General features: G+C 36.2%; 1 protein-coding gene across 17 annotated transcripts; it reads right to left on the bottom strand.

Annotated features, from left to right (window-relative positions):
- Positions 1–945: 945 nt before the first annotated feature.
- Positions 946–23,562, bottom strand: LOC108342413 (uncharacterized). 17 transcript variants are annotated; one of them, XR_008249765.1, is made up of 8 exons: positions 22,966–23,519; positions 21,271–22,481; positions 19,160–19,226; positions 18,936–19,003; positions 8,061–8,969; positions 7,855–7,977; positions 3,979–7,769; positions 946–1,718 (listed from the first exon to the last, which is right to left on the bottom strand). XR_008249765.1 is itself a non-coding variant. In XM_052878760.1 (4 exons), exons 3-4 carry the CDS (start codon positions 7,906–7,908, stop codon positions 7,347–7,349), a joined length of 477 nt encoding a protein of 158 aa, XP_052734720.1. In that variant the 5' UTR covers positions 7,909–7,977; positions 19,160–19,226; positions 22,966–23,485; the 3' UTR covers positions 7,259–7,346. The 17 variants fall into 17 exon arrangements, 2 of the variants coding, with proteins under 2 accessions (XP_052734720.1, XP_052734721.1); XR_008249766.1 differs by lacking the exon at positions 946–1,718 and having other exon boundaries at positions 7,259–7,769; positions 8,061–8,667; positions 8,830–8,969; positions 22,966–23,487; XR_008249769.1 differs by lacking the exon at positions 946–1,718 and having other exon boundaries at positions 7,259–7,769; positions 8,061–8,667; positions 22,966–23,485.
- Between the last annotated feature and the right edge of the window lie 874 nt (positions 23,563–24,436).

Here is a 24,436-nt window from a genome sequence, read left to right as displayed (position 1 = left end):
GCTAAAACTGCTAACAATGAAAACTGTTTTGAAATACATATTGAAATTGTTAAATAACTATCTAAACAAGTCTTAAAAGATAAAAAAAGATAAATATGAAGTGACAAATCCAAAATAAAAACAAAAGCAAAATTAGAGTATTGATCACCTAAAAAAGTCTATAAAAGAGGTGAGAAATTGGCAATACACTTAAACTAGACTAACAATAAGTAATGTTAATATCATAATATGTCTAAAGTAGTGAAATGAAGGTAGGAAACTACTCAAATTAGAACAACTACCTTAAACTCAATGTTTGAATACTTAGAACCTAAAAAAGTGTACTAAAACCTCAAAAGGTCTACTAGTAATGCACAAGAATGGTCAAATTTTCCAAACTGCACTAAACTAGCCTAAGAAACATCAAAGAAACTGTCTTAACAAGTTTAGAATGGTAAAACAATGCTACTTAGAAACTCATACTACAAAAACAACCTAGAACTCAAAATTTGACACCCTAGAACCTAAAAGTAATTACCAGAATAGGCTAAAGGTGGTCATAATGCATAGTGTATTAAAGTACTAACCAAAACAGTAAAACATTTTTAATCCCCGAAAACGGAGTCAAAAACTTGTTAAGACCTCGGCAAGTGTACCGAATCGTATCAAGTAATAATAAATGGTAAGACCAAGTATTGTTTTCCAAGAGACTCACGACACTAAACAATTATCTGATTACTTAACTAATTAAGACTCTAAAGAACAAATTTTGGGGTTTTTGAATGCAAATGCAAAAAAATAAACATGAATGTAATTTGATCAATGGAGGCTAAATGCAAGAATGAATGGATGAAGTTGATGATATTGTTGTTGGGTTTAGATTTCACCTAATTTACTCATGCATATATGAATTCATGTTTCTTCATTAATGTTAATGTCACTTTCTAATTTACCTTAAACTCGATGTCTCGGTGAAGAAATCCTACTCCTAATTACTAGTTCACAATGTCTTGTCTCCCTAGCAATTAATCATGTATTCCATTCGCACATAAGCTTAAAGGCAACCGATCCTCCTATTCCTATGTTTAGGTAATATTGCTTCCGGGAGAATTTCCCCAGTTCTAGATTTCCCCGTATGTGTCCATATCGACAAAATCAATGATGATGCAATTGAATGATTTAAACAAAGCATGCATAGAGTGTAGAGGAAAACCCCCTAACAATTAATGAAGTAAAACATATAAAATCAAGAATCAATTCAATACATGAGAGTTTAAGAGGTTACATCTTTCCCAACAACAAATAAGGTTTAGTTCCCTATTATCATGGAGAAACTAGATGAACAACGGAATGCAAGAATGAAAGAGATAGATAAACCCTAGAAAGAGAAGAGGAGACTCCCGCATCCCCCAAATCTGCCCCCAAGGGGTGAAAGGTGTGTTTCTATGCTCAAGCCATCAAAAGATACAATCCCTAGGACGTGCAAGTCCTTAAATAGAACATAAAAATAATAGAAAAGCAGGTCAAAGCCCACTTAAATGGCGCTCAATGGCACTTTTGGCGTTGAACGATAAGTAAGGCTCTTCAAAATGACACTCAACGACAATTTTGGCAAGCGTGTGACAGTAAAAATTGGCGCTCAGCACCCCCTACCGCTCAGTGCAACTTTTTCTGCACTCTGGTTGACTGGTTGGCTTTTCTGGATTCTGGTTAGTTTTTCTTCATTTTGGTTGACTTTTCTGCATTCCAACCATTTGGTAGTTTAACTCTTCTGCCAAATCATTCCAATAGTCTTTAAAATCAAGGGAATCTAGCACAAAACCATTAAATTCATCTTCAACTCTCTTATTAAAAAAACTAAAGCAAAAACATGAGTTCAAGCAAGCTTCTAAGTCAAAAAGTGTGTTTTTAATATCAAAATTAAGTATAAAAATAACTGTTTTTCAACCGTTATCAAAAACATAAAAGAAAGATAAAAATGAGGGCATAATTCGAAAATACAAAGAAATACAAGATTTGACTATTTTTGGACCTAAAATTACACTGCAACATGGTAAATGTGGTAGGAATGAAGATGTGCAATCTGTAAAAGACACCTAAAAGTATGTACACAAGTTGTTACCTACTAGAAATGACTAAGAAGGGACTCAAGAATTGATTTCTAACACAAATTATTGAAATGAGTACCAAAACCTCAAAAGGTCTATTAGAAATGCACTAAAATTGTCAAATTTTTCAAACTGCACTAAACTAGCCTAAGAAACTTCAAAGAAATTGTCCTAACAAGTTTAGAATGGTAAAACAATGGTAATTAGAAACTCACACTACAAAAACAACCTAGAACTCAAATTATGACACCCTTGAACCTAAAACTAGTTACTAGAATACGCTAAAAGTGGTAATAATGCATAGTGTATTAAAGTACTAACCAAAACAGTAAAACAACTATCTACACAAATTTTAAAACATAAAAGAAAGATAAAAATGAGGGCACAATTCAAAAATACAAAGAAATACAAGATTTGACTATTTAGGACCTAATATTACACTACTTAAAACCTAAAAAGTGTACTAAATAGGTGACAATTTCGAAATTGTCCTTAAGAAACCTAAGAATGTGTAATGTTCTTATCCTAAAGAGTTTAAAGTACTTAAATAAAGCTAAGAAAGATGTCAAATTGGATCAAGTAGATAAATCTCAAAATTTGGCTACTTGAAATGTAAAAAAAGGTACTAATGAAGTGACAAAATGGGAATTGACCTAAAGTAACCTAAGAGGGTGTATTTTAGACATCCTAACAAGTTTAAAGTTGTTAAAAGAATCTAAGAAACATGTAAAAATAGATGAAGTAGCTAAATCTCAAAGTTTGAAGGAAGGAAACCTAAAAAAGTAGATGGAGCAGCTAAAAATCACTACTCAAACCTCAAAAAATGTGTACTACAATTGCAAACTGCACTAAACTAGGAAAAGAAACTAGAAAGAAATATCCTAACAAGTTTAGAATGGTAAAACCTAGCTAATTAAGAACTCACTACAAAAAAATACCTAAAACTCAAAATATGACAACCTAGACCCTAAAAGTAGTACCTAGAATACACTAAAAGTGCAAAGAATGCAAAGTGTATTAAAATACTAACCAAAACAGTAAATTAACTATCTAAACAACTTTTAAAATATAAAAGAAAGATAAAAGCGAAGTCTCAATTCAAAAATAACAAGAAAAGCAAAATTTGACTATTGAACACCTATAAATAAACTAGAATAGGTGAGAAATTCGAAATTCACCTAAATTATCCTAACAATGTCTAATCTTCATATTCTAACAAGTTTAAACTAGTAAAATGAATTTAAGAAAGATGTCAAATTGGATCAAGTACCTAAAACTTAAAATTGGACTCCTTAAAACCTAAAAAAGTGTGATGATGATGATGATTAAGAAAATGATGATGATGATGATGAAGAAGAAGAAGAAGATGAAGATCATGATGACGATAATTGAATATTGGACATCTATTGTAGCAAATTTAACTAGCATTTCAAAAACATTGCAATTTGTACCATCTTAAAAAGTTGTATGCAACTATTTTACATTCACTTTAATTTGTATTGATCCTTCCTTAAACATTTCTATTATTTCACTTTATTTGTAAAAATTTCAATGCAGTCATGACAGGAGAAGGTTTAGAACGTCGTGATAAACGAAAGGGGGTAGCAAGGCCTATAAAGAGGCAACGACAGGCACCAAAGTATGTACTTAGGTTGCTTGCTACACTACCTATCATTGCTGCCCCTAGTCCATCATCCATGGGCCTCCTCCTACCCCTACAGTATGATAAGTCTGATATTCGCCTTATGTTCACACTTATTTTAATCTCTTTTTCAAGTGTTTTTGTAATAAGTCTCATGGAAATATGTAAAAATTGAGTTATATTGTTCATAGATTAGTTTAATTGCCTTTGTGTGTTTATTTTGCAAATAAATAAGGATTGACTGAGTACCTAAGTTGGACTTTCTGTACAAAATTCAGATTTGTCTCGAGTAATCGTTTAAAGGGATGCTGTAAACGATTACCACACCCTTCTTTGAGCACCCTCACTCATCCCTTGCAGAGGTTGCTCCTCCAACTCATGAGGGGTCACCCCACACTCCCTGGACTCACATCACAACACCAACCACCCTCTCCAACCACTGGAACACCTGGACCAGCCTCAGACAGGTGCAAAACAGCCTAAAAGTCAGTTTTTTGCCCACTGGTGACCCAGTTCACCTAACTGAGTACCTGTGTTGGACTTTCTGTACAAAAGCAACATTTGTCTCGGGTAATCGTTTACAGGGATGCTGTAAACGATTACCACACCCTTTTTTGAGCACCCTCACTCATCCCTTGCAGACCTTGCTCCTCCAACTCATAAGGGGTCACCCCACACTCCTTGGCCACACATGACATCACCCACCACCCTATCCCAACACTCTAACACCTGGACCAGCCTCGGACAAGTGCAGAAGTGCGTAAAACTGACCATTTTTTACAATGGTGACCCCTGTTCAACTAACTGAGTACCTGTGTTGGACTTTCTGTACAAAATCCAGATTTGTCTCGGGTAATCGTTTACAGGGATGTTGTAAACGATTACCACACCCTTCTTTTAGCACCCTCACCCATCCCTTGCAGAGGTTGCTCCTCCAACTCATGACGAGTCACCCTACACTCCCTGGACTCACATCACAACACCAACCACCCTCTCCCACCACTGGAACACCTGGATCAGCCTCAGACAGGTGCAGAACTGCCAAAAAGTAAGTTTTATGCCCAATGGTGACCCCAGTTCAACTGACTGAGTACCTATGTTGGACTTTCTGTACAAAATCCAGATTTGTCTCGGGTAATCGTTTACAGGGATGCTGTAAACTATTACCAGACCCTTCTTTGAGCACCCTCACTCATCCCTTGCAGAGGTTGCTCCTGCAACTCATGAGGGGTCACCCCACACTCCCTAGACTCACATCACAACAACAACCACGCTCTCCCACCACTGGAACACTTGGACCAGCCTCAGACAAGTGCTGAACAGCCTAAAAGTCAGTTTTTTTCCCACTGGTGACCCATTTCACCTGACTGCGTACCTGTGTTGGACTTTCTGTACAAAAGCCACATTTGTCTCGGGTAATCGTTTACAGGGATATTGTAAACGATTACCACACCCTTTTTTGAGCACCCTCACTCATCCCTTGTAGACCTTGCTCCTCCAACTCATAAGGGGTCACCCCACACTCCTTAGCCACACATGACATCACACACCACCCTATCCCAGCACTCAAACACCTGGACCAGCCTCGGACAAGTGCACAAGTGCCTAAAATTGACCTTTTTTTACAATGGTGACCCCTGTTCAACTGATTGAGTACCTGTGTTGGACTTTCTGTACAAAATCCAGATTTGTCTCGGGTAATCGTTTACAAGGATGCTGTAAACGATTACCACACCCTTTTTTGAGCACCCTCACTCATCCCTTGCAGACCTTGCTTCTCTAACTCATAAGGGGTCACCCCACACTCCTTGGCCACACATGACATCACCCACCACCCTATCCCAGCACTCAAACACCTGGACCAGCCTCAGACAGGTGCAAAAGTGCCTAAAGCTGACCTTTTTTAACAATGGTGAACCCTGTTCAACTGACTGAGTACCGGTGTTGGACTTTCTGTACAAAATCCAGATTTGTCTCGGGTAATCGTTTACAGGGATGCTGTAAACGATTACCACACCCTTTTTTGAGCACCCTCACTCATCCCTTGCAGACCTTGCTCCTCCAACTCATAAGGGGTCACCCCACACTCCTTGGCCACACATGACATCACCCACCACCCTATCCCAGCACTCAAACACCTGGACCAGCCTCAGACAGGTGCAGAAGTGCCTAAAGCTTACCTTTTTTAACAATGGTGAACCCTGTTCAACTGACTGAGTACCGGTGTTGGACTTTCTGTACAAAATCCAGATTTGTCTCGGGTAATCGTTTACAGGGATGCTGTAAACGATTACCAGACCCTTTTTTGAGCACCCTCACTCATCCCTTGCAGAGGTTTCTCCTCCAACTCATGAGGGGTCACCCCACACTCCCTGGACTCACATCACAACACCAACCACCCTCTCTTACCACTGGAACACCTGGACCAGCCTCAAACAGGTGCAAAACTGCCAAAAAGTTAGATTTTTTCCCCAATGTGACCCCTGTTCAACTGACTGAGTACCTGTGTTGGACTTTCTGTACAAAATCCAGATTTGTCTTGGGTAATCGTTTACAGGGATGCTGTAAACGATTACCACACCCTTTTTTGAGCACCCTTACTCATCCCTTGCAGAGGTTGCTCCTCCAACTCATGAGGGGTCACCCCACACTCCATGGACTCACATCACAACACCAACCACCCTCTCCCACCACTGGAACACTTGGACTAGCCTCAAACAGGTGCAGAACTTCCTAAAAGTCAGTTTTTTGTCCACTGGTGACCCGAGTTCACCTGAATGAGTACCTGTGTTGGACTTTCTGTACAAAAGCCAGATTTTTCTCGGGTAATCGTTTACAGGGATGCTGTAAACGATTACTAGACCCTTTTTTCAACACCCTCACTCATCCGTTGCAGACCTTTCTCCTCCAACTCATGAGGGGTCACCCCACACTCCCTGGACTCACATCACAACACCAATCACCCTCTCCCACCACTGGAACACCTGGACCAGCCTTAGACAGGTGCAAAACTGCCAAAAAGTCCGTTTTTTGCCCAATGGTGACCCTTGTTCAACTGTCTGAGTACCTGTGTTGGACTTTCTGTACAAAATCCATATTTGTCTCGGGTAATCGGTTACAGGGATGCTGTAAACGATTACCACACCCTTTTTTGAGCACCCTCACTCATCCCTTGCAGAGGTTGCTCCTCCAACTCATGAGGGGTCACCCCACATTCCCTGGACTCACATCACATCACCAACCACCCTCTCCCACCACTGAAAAACCTGGACCAGCCTCAGACAGGTGCAGAACTGACTAAAAGTCAGATTTTTCCCCAGTGCTGACCCCTGTTCACCCATCTTACCCAAAATGACCACTCAAACACCAACATCTTACAAACAAGCCTGCAACTTTCGAGATAAAAAAAATTACCATTTTCTGAAATCCACAAACCCACTACTCATAATAACAATGGTATTGAATAAATAAAATATGATACCAAATCAAACCAAAACTCAAATTTTATTTCATTGAACTAAATCGGATACATTAAACATTGTTTTCTTAATCTATTTACAATGCTTACAATTATCATTACTTTCCAAATAACATTTTCCATCAACTAAATACACATATCACTCATTTTTTATTCTAAGCACTACGGTTCCGATGTATGGAATCCTAAGTGCTCTTCCCTTGTAACGCCTTCGTGATCCAACCCTAACATACGTCTTCAAAGGTTGTTCATTTCCGACAATGTCAGTAGGGGAAACAAAACCAGTGTTCACGGATGGTTCTGTACGAGGCACACTTTGTCCAATATCATCTTTATTTTGCCTTCTTGCCTTCTCTTCAGCCAATTGTGCCTCCAAAGTTGCAACCCTTCTTTTAAGTTCTTCAATTAGAAATTCTTGTTCCTCTAACGCACGCATAAAAGTTTCTCTTCGAATTCTTTTTTGTTTCTTCTTTCCTCTTGGTTTAGCATCCTTTCTTTTAGGTGTTGGTCTGTATTCCTCCTTATCCTTCGTGGAAGGACCACCATAAACATCGTCAACAACCTGAAATTTAACAACACATTACAGATTACACAACTTTTTTCAATATATGAAAACATAACAAAACTTCTGATAACAAACAACTTACCAAACTTGTCTCCATACACCGTTTTACAAACTTGTCTCCAACACTTATATTCATCCAATGCAATATTCGTTGAAATTTCTCAATAGGACCTTTTGGTGGAACAAAGAGCTCAAAAAATCATACCTAAGACAAATTAATCATCTTAACTTGTAAGAAACTTAAATCAAAAAACAATTAAAGTAATTACATCAAATACTATTAATTACCTGCAGCATGTAAACACAACCATCAACGTAAACGTTTGAAATACCTTTGCCTTTCTTCAAGCCTTCTGAAGCTTTGCACAAACTATGTAACAGAAAACGATAAACTACACTACCCCAACAATAACTACCCAAACCACCTAAGTTGTCAACAAGATTAAACATTACGGGAAACACTTTCCCGCTACGTTTTGGAAATAAAATCTCACTTATCCCTACAAGGAGGTAAAGGCTACAAAAATGAGAACAAGGTATCTTTTTCTTCGGTTTTCGCATTAGAATTTTGTATATCGAATTCAATTCCTTTGTTCCTTTGCCTATGTACTTCACACATTCAGTATTGCCCAGTTCTTCCTTTAAGTTAATATTTGCACCATCTGTACTCAATCCCAACCCTAAATAAAACTTTATTCCCAACTAAAAAACCACTACTACAGTCGTCCCACTTACCCAATAACTCACTCAATATATTTCTACCTACTTTAACATTCACATTGACATCTAAAAACCACGCAAATGGAGTCCTCGCAATCAATGACCGATGCTCGTCTGTCAATCGTTCGTTCAAAGTACATATATACTTTGTCGAAAAAGAGTGACGAACACTCAACTGCATAAAACAAAATAAAATCATCAAAAGAACCAAACCTAATAACCCAAGAACCACAACACAAGGATACCAACTCCAAACCTTAACCCAAACCAAATAAGCATGCTACGAGATGACCAACCCCAATAACCAAGCTACCACATGGAATGGAAAACCACTTACCTTCGTCGTCGGACAATCGTCACCAGAACTTGCCATTCTGCACGATAACAGGAGACGAAACTGGACGGAGACAACACCACGCAAATGGAACAAAGTGCAGCGGCACGAAACGCGACCTTCGACCTCTCAAGAGAACGGACCTTCGTTTCCAATGGAACAGAGAAAGGGCTATTTTAGGATTTTCACTCAAAATAAGGGTTACGGTCATAGGTTTTAAAAAAAATTATTTTTCAAACAAACCAATCAGGTGCCAACACGTGGCGTTGTCAAAATAGTGTTAAAAATACGTTGTTGGAATATCACGGTCCAAAAAAAAAACAGTTCAACTAATTCCATTCGAAACTTCGCTTTCTTTTTTCATTTTTTGTTCACTTCCTAGGAAGCTCATAACATGGGACTTTCCTTGTTTTGTTTTTTTTTACTTCCTAGCAGCTGATACACGATTCTGGGGATTTTTGTTTTGGCACCCACCACAGGAACATTACCCTTTATTTATTTTTTTATTTTATTTTATTTTATTATTTTATTATTTTATTATTTTTGTTATTATTATTTTTTATTAAAACAAATAAAGTGAAAAAACAAAAGACGAACGCCTCATTGTTTAGACGAACGCTTCTACAAGACCGCACGTCTATGACGAGTACTACACAAACATCATCTAGAATAGTCATTCCAAAAACAGAAAAACACATCAAGACCGAACGTTCAACTAAGAATAAACACATCAAAACCGAACGTTCACTAAGAACAAACATGACCGAACGCTATTTGCTGAACACCACAATGGGTCGGACGTTCAAAACCGAACGCTGAAGACAAATATCATGGAGACCGAACGTTCATCAAAACATTATGACCGAACGTTCACTAACACATAACACATCAAAACCGAACGTTCACTAACACATAACACATCAAAACCGAACGTTCACTAAGAATAAACATGACCGAACGCTATTTTCTGAACACCACAATGGGCCGAACGTTCAAAACCGAACCCTGAAGACAAATATCATAGAGACCGAACGTTCATCAAAACATTATGACCGAACGCTTGAAGATGAGGACAAACGTCCTAAAGGACCGAATGGTCGAACAGTCGAACAATGCAAAGGACGGGCGGTCGAGGCTGAGGACGAACGTCCTAAATTAACAAAGGCCGAACGGTCGAATAATGAACGATTTGAGGATGACCGAACGGTTGAAGCGGATGACGAACGTCCTAAAGGACCGAATGGCCGAACGGGCGAACAGTGCAAAGGACGAGCGGTCGCACAAGGCAGATGACGAACGTTTTTGTTTTTTTCTTTTGTTAATTAATTTTTCTTTATGTTTACTTTTATTTTTATTTTTATATATTTTTTTATTATTTTACACTCATGAATGAAACAAATATATTAGTCAATCCGGACGAAATTAGGTGTTGACAGCTGCCCCTATTTACTTAGATATTACTGGATAATATGAAAATTTGAAATTTTTGTATTATCGGAGTAAAAGCTAAGTAAAGAAAGAAACACTAATTTCGTCTGGACTTCAAAATAAACAAGAAACAAAACAGAAAATTTAACGAAAATGAACAAAACTGAGAGAATTGAGGTGTAACAACCTCGTGAAGGGTGTACCAACCCTATGGATGAAGTTGATGAGGTGTAGAAACCTCGTGGAGGGTGTACCAACCCTATGAAAGTGAATGAGGTGTAATAACCTTATGGAAGGTGTACCAACCCATGGATGAACTAAATGAGGTGTAGAAACCTCGTGGAGGGTATACCAACCCTATGGAAGTGAATGAGGTGTAAAAACCTCGTGGAGGGTGTACCAACCCTATGGAAGTGCATGAGGTGTAAAAACGTCGTGGAGGGTGTAACAACCCTATGGATGAAGTGAATGAGGTGTACAAACCTCGTGGAGGGTGTCGTAACCCTATGGATGAAGTGAATGAGGTGTCCAAACCTCATGGAGGGTGTCACAACCCTATGGATGAAGTGAATGAGGTGTACAAACCTCGTGGAGGGTGTCGTAACCCTATGGACGAAATTAGGTGTTGACAGTGATTCTGCAATAATCTGCAGAATTTTGTAAACTGTAACCGAGAGTCATTCGTGACCGTTTAGTTTTCCTTTCGTGTGTTCGATCTTAACTGGATTCTCCTTCTGAAGAGAATTTCAGTTAATGACTGTTCGGTCTTCTATTGGTAGGTTTGAATCCTAATATTTAGTTTAAATTTAGTCACCAATCTATTCAGGATATTCAAATAAGTTAAGTAATCAACATTCTAACATTTTCAGTATGTGAATAGATGTTAGTTGTTTTCGTGGTCGGCTTTATATATATATATATATATATATATATATATATATATATATATATATATATATATATATATGTATATACATATATACTATTCAGGATATTCAAATAAGTTAAGTAATCAACATTCTAACATTTTCAGTATGTGAATAGATGTTAGTTGTTTTCGTGGTCGGCTTTATATATATATATATATATTTATATATATATATATATATATATATGTATATACATATATAGATATGTATATACATATATAGATATGTATATACATATATAGATATGTATATACATATATAGATATGTATATACATATATATATATATATATATATATATATATACATATCTATATATGTATGTATATACATATATATATATATTTCTATTAGGTAGAGTGTTCAGTCTCTACAGTGCTAGGTCTGAGACTAGCGCTCGGTCTCTTCAGTGTTCGGTCTTAGAATAAAGTTAAGTATTATTAGTGCTAGGTATCGTACTAGTTCTCGGTTTCTTCATAGTATTCAGTCTGCTAGTAGTATTCGGTGTCAAACAGTACTCGGGCTTAATAAATGGTGTTCGGTCTAGAGTCTTAGTATTCAGCCTAGGCTTCATAATGTTCGGTTTAAACTCTTAGGAGTCGGGTCAATGAAGTGGTTAACTGGGTAAATAGCGTTCGGTCATGTTAATTACTAAGAAGTGTTATTCCATTCGGCCTTGTTCATGATTAATATTTTATTTTATCATTCTGTTTGATTGAATTGATAGTTAAGTATGATGATATTAAAGAGTGATATGAATTGAATAATATGGATGTAAAAGAGAATTCCAAGGAGGAATATCTCATGAATGGTATTGGAATGGTAAAGTATGAATGTGGACAAAGCTTAACTGGCGTTTATCCTGATATTCCGCGATTGCTCATTCTCACGTAGAGAAGAGTAACTCATGTGTAGGAATGGCAGGAGGTCCTAGACCATAAGGTGAACTTGGGCAGAATGGACTAACCTTAGGTGGCAGCTGTTGAGGGTATCCCAACTATTACATCACTCGGGTTCAAAAACGTCATAGCTACACATAATTCATACAGTCTGGATAGTCAGAGTAAAGTGGTCGGTCATTGCATGCATTGACGTATAATTTTGGTTGGAAATATGATGGAAAATCTCTTAGCCATGGTCAAGCTCTTTCAAGAGAGTTAAAGTCATCCTTGAAGATGGTGTCAACTCTACCTTGTGGACCACCTTTGGAGCCATCATGAAGCATGGATTGAAGAGTAGTGTAGGAATTTAGGCCATTGTATTAGGTCATGTAGTATAGGTTTGTTCAAAGCTTGTATTAAGGCCTAAGTAGCATAGGATTTTCCTTAAAAGTTAGAGATCCAAACCAAGTGGAAAGTGTATGTCATGTGTCATGCTTCCATTGGAGAGGATTTACTTTTTAAAAGGTAGCCACATGGCACCTTAGGAGTCGAGAGTTTTTGCTTTTAATAGTGACCACATGGTACTCTGGGAATAGAGAGGATTGTGTTTTGTGAGTGGCCACATGTCCTCCCATCATTGGAGAGGATTTTTGGACACTTGTCCACTCCTTAGAAGGCCTCATTTTTGGCCAATGAGAGCAAAGGTGGGAGATCATGCTTTTAGGGTTAGAAGGAGACACCCTTGGCCTATAAATAGAGGTGTCTCCACCCATGTATTTCATCTTTGATGTTGAGTAATGTTATGCTGCCCATTTTTGGCCATACTACTCATCTTAGATCAAGACTAGAGCAACCCATGAGGCCCCTCTAGTCACCTTCCTCCTTGAGTTGGCCTAACCTATCTTGGAACCACCAAACACTACACCACCACCACCATATCTCCTAGAGGCTTTGAGTTTCTACATCATTCATACATTAACTCATCATCCTTAGACCATTTACCACCACATTTCCGCACCATTCATCCAAGGAACACCCCTCCAAGCATATCTCCTAGCTTTAGCCCAACCTAGCCTATCAGAGCTTTGGTTCTTCAAGAGCTAAGTATTTTGGTCTTTATCTATCCTTTATTGTTCCATGTTGTTGATGTTATTTTCCTACTTGTCTTGTTGTGTTTTTTTTTCCATCATCATTTGTTCTGGCCGCAAACTGTGACGATTATCAAAATTAAACTGCATCTACCTCAGCTGTCTAAAAAATACATAAAAATATTCAAATGAAAGCCCTTTGAGTCTAGTTTCTAACAAAAAAAGAATCACTTCATTTAGAGTTTTGTGTAGAAAGTTATAAGTAAAACACTCAGCAAAGGTCAAAGCTATTAGAATGTTGTCATTAGCGTTTTTCAATATCGTTTTTGGTTGTTTTGGCTACTTTTTTGTGAATTTTCTTTGTTTTGAGTCATTCCTTGTTATTTTGTTTGGTCTTATAAGCTTATTTTGTGTCATTTTCATTTTTGAATCCATCCATGTTGTCTAGAGTCATGTTTAGTCCTTTACATGTCTTTACTTCCATGTTTAACCTTTGAAAAATCACCAAAAATACATGTTTGAGTAAATTTCAAAACTGTTTCATTTGAGTGCCTTTGAGTGCTTTTATTTTATATATTTAAGTTCATACTTGTTGTTAGATCATGAACAAGTTCATAGAGTTAGGTTTCCATTATGTCACTTTTTGTGTTTCATGCTATATTTGATTCTAGTAGGTTTTCTTCATTTTGGTGCTATAAGCTTCCATGAACTTGAAATCCTTGTAACATTCCAGATTTGAGATCTGATTTGGTGTGTGTTTGTGCTAAAAAAAAATTTTAAAAAAAAAAGAAGTGACAAAAGGTACAAAAGAAAAGTACACAAAAAGTACAGAAAGCAAAAGCAAAAAGTAAAAGTAAAGCACATGCATGTATCATATGTAACCAACTTTTGTGTGGGCACTTTGATGTTGATTTGGGAGCTGAAACTCGTGTCCCTAGCTGCTCTTCCAACAACCATGATGACTTAAAAAGGTTGCCTTAGTTCACCATTTGGTCTAGCTTGCAAAAAAACAAAAGCACCTTGTGTTTTTCTAGTAGTTTTGGTTTTTTGTGATGCATTCTAGTGCCTTTCTTTAGGTAACTTCTTTTGTTGTGCTAACCTTTCTTTCTTACCATTTAATTGCTTGATTTTCTTCTAAACATTCATGGCTTTGTCAAAGTAAAACTCCTTTTGAAAATCTTTTGTTCATTTTAGACCTTTTCTTGCTTTTTCCTTGGACTCCTTTTGGTTTTAGTGGTGTTAACTTGTGGTGTAGGTCTTTGAATGGTAAAAAAACGTGAGGATCATGGGGAGGATAGCCCAAAACAGTGAGTAACATCCAAAGGTGAAGGAGGCCTTGAAGGGAAGCTTAAAGTCTAGGTCTAAAACGCAAAACAAGAGAGTATACACTTGGTGAGAAAGAGAGATTTGTGTGTATTTTCTTTGAATTGTAAAATTGTAGTTTTTTTCCTTTGTGGACTTGTATTTTTTACTTGTTAGGGATTTTTCCTAACAAGAACATTGTACATTTATTATTTAAGCAAAATTTGTAGTTGGTGGGTAAGAGGGAACCAAAGTTCCTTCTAATTCATCATTAGGCCGCATAGTTTAGATTTATTGTTTTCTTTAATTTGTGATAGTCTAGTGTGTGTCAACTTTTATTTCAAGTTTAAATCCCTTTGAGAAGTTTGGTACAAGAGAAATGGAGGTAAACTTTGACTAGGAAAGACTTGGTTTCTAAGCAATCCATAGTGATTCACCTTTTTTTCCTGGAAGTGAACTTAAGCTTCTCTTGTCTTCTTAAGTCTTTTAAGGAATTTTATTTGAAATACTAAGTTTATTTGCATAAGCCATTTTGAAAATCTTAAAAATGTCTAGGATTATTTGTGAAAATTGTTTTTCAAAATTATTTTAAAACAAATGAGTTTTTATAGTAGCTTGCATTTAAGTCATGGTAAGGTTGAGCTACATTCTAAAGTTAAGAGTGACCTTCCATTCTTTGGTGAGAATACTGGTGTATTATCATACCTAGCATGGGAGAAAAGAATAGAAGAACTTCATCCATTCCTAGTTAGGCATGGTAAATATCATATACTTAGTTTATGCATCTCTAGGCTTATAGGACATGCAAGTGAATGGTGGAATCAAAGACAATCTAAGGTTGAGAAAGGTAGAAAATCTCCAATTAAAGATTGGTGTGACTTAAGAGCATGCATGAGAAGAAAATTTGTTGCTTCTTCCCTTGTAATAAACTAAGAGCAAATATGTGAGATGAGAGAGATAGAAAAGAAAGAAAGTGTTGAAAGAAAATAATATCTTGCTACCTTAGAGGAAAGCTTAGAATCCTTAATGAAAAACAAGAAAAAGTCCAAAAGGATTTAAGGAAGATAAAGAAAAGAAGAGATGAAGACAAAAGAAGGAAGAAAGAACAAAGAGAGAAAGAGGAGCATGAGAAAAGAGAGAAAGAGGAGCAAGTAAGAAGAGAGAAAAAGGAGGAGGAAAGAAGAAGAGAATATGAAGAGAAAAAGATAAAAGAAAGGAATGAGAAAGAAAATAGAGAAAAATAAGTGATTGAGATAAGAGAAGAAAAAGAAAAGTTACTAAAGCCCCCTACCACTCCCACAATTAAGATTGAGACTAAGATGATGAAGGGAGTTTTCCAATCCTTGAACTTTTCTCAATACATCCAACCATCTTTCATAACTCTAACTTTTACTTTTGAAAAATTTTCAACTTCTTTTTCACCTCCCACTACTTTTAACTCCTCAAATTTTTCCAAATCAAACTTTGAGTTGATGATACCTTCTAGGATACAATTAACTCAAAGTAAACACAAACAATTTTATGGAATAGACCTTCAAAGTTTTCATATAAATTCTTTTAAAATTAGCATAAGGTCTTCTTTAAATCTTTCATCTAGATACATGTTGTTTGTGGCTCATAAAATTATTGGTTTTGTGTTTGATGACACTTGCATATGGGTCTTTGATCCTGGTGGAAAGATACACAAATTAACCAATAATAAGAAAAAAGTTTTTTGTCATAAAAGAACAAGAAGATTTGAGGACATATCCTTTTCAAAAGGGAGAGTATGATGGCATATCCCTAAAACTTAAGTCTTGTGTTGGAATGGATAGTCTTTCAAACATATACATCCAACACAAGACAAATAAAAGCTTCAAAGATGCTCTTACTCTTCAAGACCATGATCATTCATTGATTTAAGGTGTATCATTGTTGGGAGCTATATTCTTCATTTACTCACTATTATAACATTTGTTCTAACTTGTGTTATAAAATGGGTATTTGACCCTGGTGGAAAAATAAGGAAGAATTGAAAATTAATAAGAAAAGGAAGTTGCCTTTAGCCCATGTTGAAGATTTGAAGGCAAATCCTTTTCAAGAGGGAGGGAATGATGAAAAATCGCTTAGCCATGGTCAAGCACTTTCAAGAGAGTTAAAGGCATCCTTGAAGATTGATGTGATCATGGATGGGTCAAGTAATGAAGAGTTTCAAAGTGACAAAAACACAAAAAGAGTAGAATAGGTTTCATAGGCGTGTATTTGCCTCTTTGATTTCTTTCTCTTAGTTATTGTGAATAAACGCTTATAAACTCTTCTTTCTCTTTAAGAACAAGCAATGTGGGACTTTCCATGGCTTGGTCTTAAAAAGAAAAGGAGAGGATATGGGCGTCCTAGGCGTTAGTGCAAGGTAGCATATGTAGTTTTCATGTTTTTGAACTATAGGAGAACTAGTTACCTTATAAACCCTTTGTAGTGGAGAGATTTCATCAATGTGGGACTTCAAAGCTCCTAGAAGATGTGCAGTAGTTGGCTGGCCGACCTCCTCACTCTAAAGTCCCACATCTCCTAGATCTTGCATCCTAGCTCACTCCAAAGGTTATATAAGAAGGCTTAGGGGTCTCCTTTTTGTACCTTACCTTGAATCACTTGAATTTTGAGTTGATTTGCACTTTTGCAATCTTCTTTGAGATAGTATTCTGTCTACAAAGTCCCTATTTTGGGCAGACCTTATCTTGCTCAAGCAAGTGGCGGTCCTCCTTTGATGCTTATCTTGGAGCTTCCTTCAAGTGGCGCATCTTCATATCATAAGTTTCCTCTTCCTTAATCTCTTCCATTTTTTAATTTCTTTCTCATTCTCTTAAATGCCATTTAGTATATTCTCTCTAGGTATGCACTTCCACATCATGTGGTATCATGAGCCTTAGGTTTTTTATCTTCTTAGGAATTGCATGCTAGAGTAGAATAGCTTAGATGAGTTCATTTTTCGTTCAGGCATTTCAATTTTCGCCCAGCGCTACGTGAATGTTGTGTCAACTTGTGTGTCTTCGTTCGAGTTCAATTCTTATCCGTTTTGTATACAATATTTTTTCACAGTTTTTTCTAGATGTCTATTTTCACGTATAGTTTTTACTTTGTTCAAATTAGTTCTATGAGAGAATGAGCAATCACGAAATATCAAGATAAACGCTAGCTAAGCTTTGTCCCCATTCATACTTTACCATTCCAATACCATTCATGAGATATTCCTCCTTGGAATTCTCTTTTACATCCATATTACTCTTCAATATCATCATACTTAACTATCAATTCAATCAAACAGAATGATAAAATAAAATACTAATCATGAACAAGACCGAAAGAGGTATTATCATGTGTATGAACGAGACCGAATGGAATAACACTCCTTAGTAACTAACATGACCAAACGTTATTTACCAAATTAACCACTTCCATTGACCCGACTCCTAAGAGTTTAAACCGAACATTTTTATCTTATGTCGAACACTATCGGCTTAGACCGATCACTCTAAGACTGGTGGAGACCGAAAGGTTTCTCACTTCCCAAAGGATAGGACCGAACGATTCATAACAGATAAGACTGAAGGAGTGGTCGTACACTATTTAGGACCGACCACTAAGAGAGACCTCATTAACAGGTAAGGTCCATCAGAGGCCGAACGTAGTTAAGACCGAACACCAATACCAAACCGAATACCAGCGCAAGACCAAGCACTACCAAGACTGAGGGCTAGTACAAGATCGAGCACTAGCGAGACTGAGAACAAGCACTACTGAGATCGAGCGCTAGTACAGAACAGGCACTACCGAAACCGAGCGCTACTAAGGCCGAATGGTCATGAATTGGGAGGACTCCAAAGAGACCGAACCTAGTTAATGATCGAGCGTAGGACAAGGCCGAACAGCCAAATCAGTGCATGACCGAGCGGTCAACAGTGAACCCTCAGTTTTTTGCATAATTCTGCAGAAACTTCTACAGAATTATGAACATATCAAATTTTACCAAAACTAAACATTTTTCCAAACTTCTAATCTTCCAAACACGAATCATATACACATTTACACCTATCCAAGATTACCTAAATCTTTCTAACATCATTCTAAAGAGTCTTATACCAGATTTCACTTCAAATTCTGCATAATCCACAACTCAAAGACCAAAAATCTGTTTTCCTACTATTTACACATTTTAAAAGGACTTAAGGGTTCTAATAGTCCCTAAACAACTTACCTAGATTATCCTTACAGACCAAAACCACTCCTGATACAATTTACCCCTTTTCACTACTCCAATTTCTCACAATTCACTTGGCACAGTAACTATAATTTTTCAGAATCGAAATCAAACATGGCCTCAGCAATTAACAGTTCACAAAACAATATTGAACATACAAATGTTCCATTTTCACATACATACAACCACAACAACCATCTTTCTCATATATCATAACCAAATCAATTAAATTAAATAGCTTTCCTTACCTCAAAACAACTTGACAGATTAAAACTTCTCCATAGTTTTGCTAAACCACAAGTGATACCAAGACAGTCTATAGATTTTGGATCGGTGAAAGGAAATCAACCACCAAACCAGAAACAGAAACAAAATCAGAATGAAAGGCTGATGAACACATACAAGATCGCACAAGGCTTGCATGTGACAGGAAATGCAAGATTTTTCAAAAAGACAAAGGAATTGAACTTACCAGCTCAAAACAACAACTTGATCGGTGCAAAGGAAAGCTCTTGACACTACGAAGGCTCAGCCACAGTCTGGTTGATGATCAGATGAAGAAGAAGTGAGAATTTCTAGAGAGAAGGGAGAGAAAAGGTAGAGGATTTTGTTTTAGAGATAGAGTCTGAAAATAATGAGACCATCTTTGTTTAAATTTTCTATTTATATGCTCATGCAACACTTGGTCTCTTTATTTTGAGACATTTGTCCCCCTCATAACACTAAATTTCTAGACTCTCACAATATTTAATTAAAAAATTATTCTTAAAAAGATAACTTTGGTTTAGAAAAAAATTTATATCTTTCTACCTTGATGTTCACCTATTTATACAATTTCTTGTTTGATCTTTCATTATTATACCATTTAGTAAAATCGAAGTGTCACCTAATAGTGATTTAGACTATAATTTTTGTTTAATCCTTATTTTATCATGTTTAGGTACTAATTTTGTATTAGTTAAATAGTTATAATGGATAAAAATGCTTAAGACCGGTGTAAATTTTATAATTTTTTTAATAACTATTAATAGCCAAAATTCATTGTTGCCCTTATAAAATCAAACAATTAGGTTTTCTGAATTTTGCTACTTTCAATTGTGGGTGCCTCCGCCGCCGCCCCATTATCACATTATCAGTTGTATGCTAATTGTAGTCTATTATACAATATTCCCTCGATGACAAGATCCAGGCTCTGGGGTACATAAATATTGAATTTTGAATTTCTCTTGGAATTTTAGACTGCTTCACTCTTCATGTTTTATTTGTTTGTTTATTTTTTATAATTCAACCAGAGATTATGACAGTGAATTGCAATAAACATACATATACTTGTTTCAGGTTACAGAAGAACTGCATATGTCACATTGATCAGTTATAAAATGGTTATTAATACTGATAAAAAATTATAAAATTTTATAATTTTAACACATTTACACTATAAAAAATTACGTATCATCAACAGATATAATTGATCAGTTACAAACGGATTACTGATAAAAAAATGTCGATAAAATGGTTATTAATACTGTTGTAATGAACTACTTAGGTGATCAAAATTGCTAAGAATATTATTTCAATTTTCTTCAAAGATTTCTAGAATTTTCTAAGGGAGGAAAACATTTGAGGATAGATTAACGGATTTCCAAGCATACTCTATTCCCTGCTTTAAAAGTAGGAATATTTTTTATAAATAGGTTTAGTACACTTGTGAGTATTTGTATGAATTTATGTGAGTTTGGTTTGGTGTGAACGATTTTTTTTTCTTTATTAATGAAATTTTGTATGTGTTACAAATTATTGATACGTTCAACCTAAGATGTCTTTTTAAATCTATTTATAAAAAAACGCATATATACCAACAGTCAGAAGTTAAGACATGAGTTTGGACTTTCTATCATATTTACCATAAAACCTAAAGTTAGAAAAGAAGAGAAAGATAAAACATAGAAAAGAGGATTAAGAGTTTATATAACATCCGCTATTTGTTGATGAGATTTCACATGAATGAGAAGTAAGAACTCACTCGATTGATATGTTGTCTAACAAAATGGACATCAATGTCAATAAACTTTGATATTTGATGGGAGATAAGGTTAGTGGAAAGGTGAATGGCCGAAACATTATCACATAGTAGCGAAACCATATCAGGTTGATGTTGGAAGAAGCATAGGAGTTTTTTAACCCACAACAAGTTTGTAAATGCTAACACCAACACCAACACCAACAACGAAAGGAATGAAAAGTAGTGTTCCGTATTTTTTAAGACCACGGTTAATTTCATCAATACTTGGGTTTAACACTTTCCTCTCATGCTTTAATTCGGTGGACGTCTTCTCCATATCACTCTCAAACTTCTGTCTAAATTTTTCAGCATATTACAGCATCAATGTAACAATTTGAGGTTAATAAAATAACAAAAATAAAAAAAACGTGAAATTTAATACATAGGAAAAAAGTTCCTGATATAAAATTAAAGCACTCCAAGCATAAATGTCTCTAACAAAACGCAACACAAACCATCATATATGTTTCGCGTGTAATTTGTCAGCACATGAATTATGATGCAACCATTTGAATTATTACCTTGTTGTGCGGCTTTTTTTGCTTGGTCCTGGAATCAGAAATGGCCACCCGCCTTGGCAAAGGGATATGGGAGTTAATCGGACTTATTGAGACTTCCTCGTGTCCAAGAGCAAAATTCCATCCGGTTGCGCGGACAATGCATTTCAAGGCAAAAAAAAATTATGATAGACAACCTAGCCATGATAAAAACTAACAGTTTTCCTCCTTATTTGGATTTCAAAAAATTGTTTGCTTTCAATTTATTAGCTTTGCAATTTTTTACGTATAGGTTGAAAAACTAAAAGAGAAACGAGTATCCTCCAAAGAAGCTAAGGCAATAACCATGGTCATAACCGAATGTCTGTAAGATCTTTAGTGCCGACTATAATCTTTGTTGGGTGGATTTAAAATTTCATCTTGTCCAGTTTTATAAATTTTATTATAAATTTTATAATGTTGGATCCTATTATTGTTTTGGTCATTTTTTTTAAGACTGAGAAAATACTAGAAGACTATCTGTCCAAGTTTAGAACAGAGATGCAGAACTCACTGATATTTCTTATTTCTTAAATAGGCAAATGTTCTGTGTTATGATTTGGTGTATGTGGATATCTTAGGATTTTGTGTGGTGACATCCTATTTTACTGCCATAAAATCACATATTTAAGAAATAAGAAATACTAGTGAGTTCTACATCTCTGCTCTAAACTTGGACAGATGGTCTTCTAGTATTTTTTCAGTCTTAAAAAATGACCAAAACAATATTAGTATCCAACATTATAAAATTTATAAAACTGGACAAGATGAAATTTTAAATCCACCCAACAAAGATTATAGTCGGCACTAAAGATCTTACAGACTGAGACATAATTTCGACAGTGTCATTCAAACATTCGGTCATGACCATGGTTATTGCATTAGCTTCTTTGGAGGATACTTCTTTCTCTTCTAGTTTTTCAATTTATATGCAAAAAATCGAAAAGCTAATAAATTGAAAACAAACAATTTTTTGAAATCCAAATAAAAAGGAAAACGGTTAGTTTTTACTATGGCTAAGGTGTCTATCATAATTTTTTTTGCCTTGGAATGCATTGTCCGCGCAAACACGAGGAAGTCTCAATAAGTCCGATTACCTCTCATATCCCAAGAGAGTGTCATTCAACATTCGGTTATGATCATGGTTATTGCCTTAGCTTCTTTGGAGATACTCCTTTCTCTTCTAGTTTTTCAACCTATATACAAAAAATCGCAAAGTTTTTCAACCTATATGCAAAAAATCGCAAAGTTTTTCAAACTATACGCAAAAAGTCGCAAAGTTTTTCAAACTATACGCAAAAAATCGCAAAGTTTTTCAAACTATACGCAAAAAATCGCAAAGCTAATAAATTGAAAGCAAATAATTTTTTGAAATCCAGGAGAAAAACGACTAGAGTGTCTATCATAATTTTTTTTGCCGCCTTGGAATGCATTGTCCGCGCAATCGGATGGAATTTTCCTCTTGGACACGAGGAAGTCTCAATAAGTAGGATTAACTCCCATATCCCAAGGCGGGTGGCCATTTCTGATTCCACGACCAAGAAAAAAAGCCGCACAACAATATTTAGCTTTCACAAACAAATCGAACAGTTAACGAAACCACATCGCACTGAGAGAGCACGGAAGTTTGTAAAAATCACGTTTCTTGTAGGTAAAGATGGATCGAAAATGGACTGTTACCTCAATCAATGACCAATGGAAGGAGAGGAGAGAGAAGCTGCTCGGAGCGAATGGCTTGTGGTCCACGAGACCTTCCTTTCTCGAAGTAGCTTGCGATCGGAGAAGAGAAAAGAGGAAGAGGCTCGGCGCTGCAGGCGACGATGATCCCGGTGGTGAGCAACAGTTGGTGCAACACTCTGGGCCTCGATTCGAGGCAGCCGTTTGGTTGGAAAAGGCGTGAGTGCACCGCTGCGGTAGTGGTTGCCTTTAGGTTTGCCGGCGGGGAGAAGGAGAGACTCTAGGTCCCTGAGGCGGTGAATGCGAATGGTGGAATGGGGTGGAGCTGGCCGAACTCGTAAAGGATTTGAGTTGAGAGAAAAAAAAAGGTGTTGGGCCTGGGTCTGGAGGCCCTAAAGAATCCACTCATCCACTGATTCTTTTATAGCTTTTTGTTTTGATTACTTCTCCGCATCCCTGTTTTCCATTCTTGCACCCTACCTGTCGTGTTTTGGGCTTCTATGGGTTTAAATCCTCTTTTCCTTCGTACAGCCTTTTATTTTTTCATGCACCATTGTCATTATGTGCCTTGTTTGTTCATGCACCCTTTTATTTGTTAAATCTCACACCCTATATCTTGGTTTCATTTTTAGACCTACTTTTATTTTATTTGCACCTTGTTAATTTACTATCATTTCATTTTAGTTACTTAGGTAACTATAATTAGTATTTTTTATAATTTTATTTTCATATAATATAAAATTTTAAAAATATAATAAAAAATTTAAATAACGGTATAGTACTCGTGCGATCGTCCGCAGATCAGCCTAGTACTTATGATCATTAACCAAAATTATGTTTTAAAGGTTAAGCACACGTGTAACAGCTCGCGTCGTCCTTGTGCTAGAAACCTTTTCTCTTTCTTTTAAAAATAATAACCAAAAATATGTTTTAAAGGTTAAACACATGTGTGACCGCTCGTGTCGTCCTTGTGCTAAAAAACTTTTTCTCCTTCTTTTATAAATAATAACCAAAAATATGTTTTAAAGGTTAAGCACACGTGTGACTGCTCGCGTTGTCCTTGCGCTAAAAACCTTTTCTCTTTCTTTTAAAAATAATAAAAAGAAATATGTTTTAAAGGTTAAGCACATGTGTAACCGCTCGCTCGTCCTTGTGCTAAAAACCTTTTCTGTTTATTTTAAAAATAATAACAAAAATATTTAAATATCATTCTAAAGGTATGGGTACTCGTGTGACCATCCGCGTCGGTCTAGTACTTATCACCTTTCCCCCGTTTTTTTTTCAAAAATGCCAAAAATATATAAAATTTTCAAAAACTAAAAACATCCATATTTTCAAACAACAAACATTCTCTCTAAAAGAACTACATAGCCCTGATTTCTCGTTCTGAATGAGAATACGTAGGAGCAAGGTCAATCATTGTCGAGCTTAAAAAACTAAAAAATATATTTTCTTTATAGTATCTTTTTTGGGA

Source organism: Vigna angularis, chromosome 6 (genome assembly GCF_016808095.1).
Source record: "Vigna angularis cultivar LongXiaoDou No.4 chromosome 6, ASM1680809v1, whole genome shotgun sequence".
Classification (NCBI taxonomy): Eukaryota; Viridiplantae; Streptophyta; class Magnoliopsida; order Fabales; family Fabaceae; genus Vigna; species Vigna angularis.
Note: the sequence above shows the minus strand (reverse complement) of the source record. Positions and strands in the feature narration are given on the sequence as shown.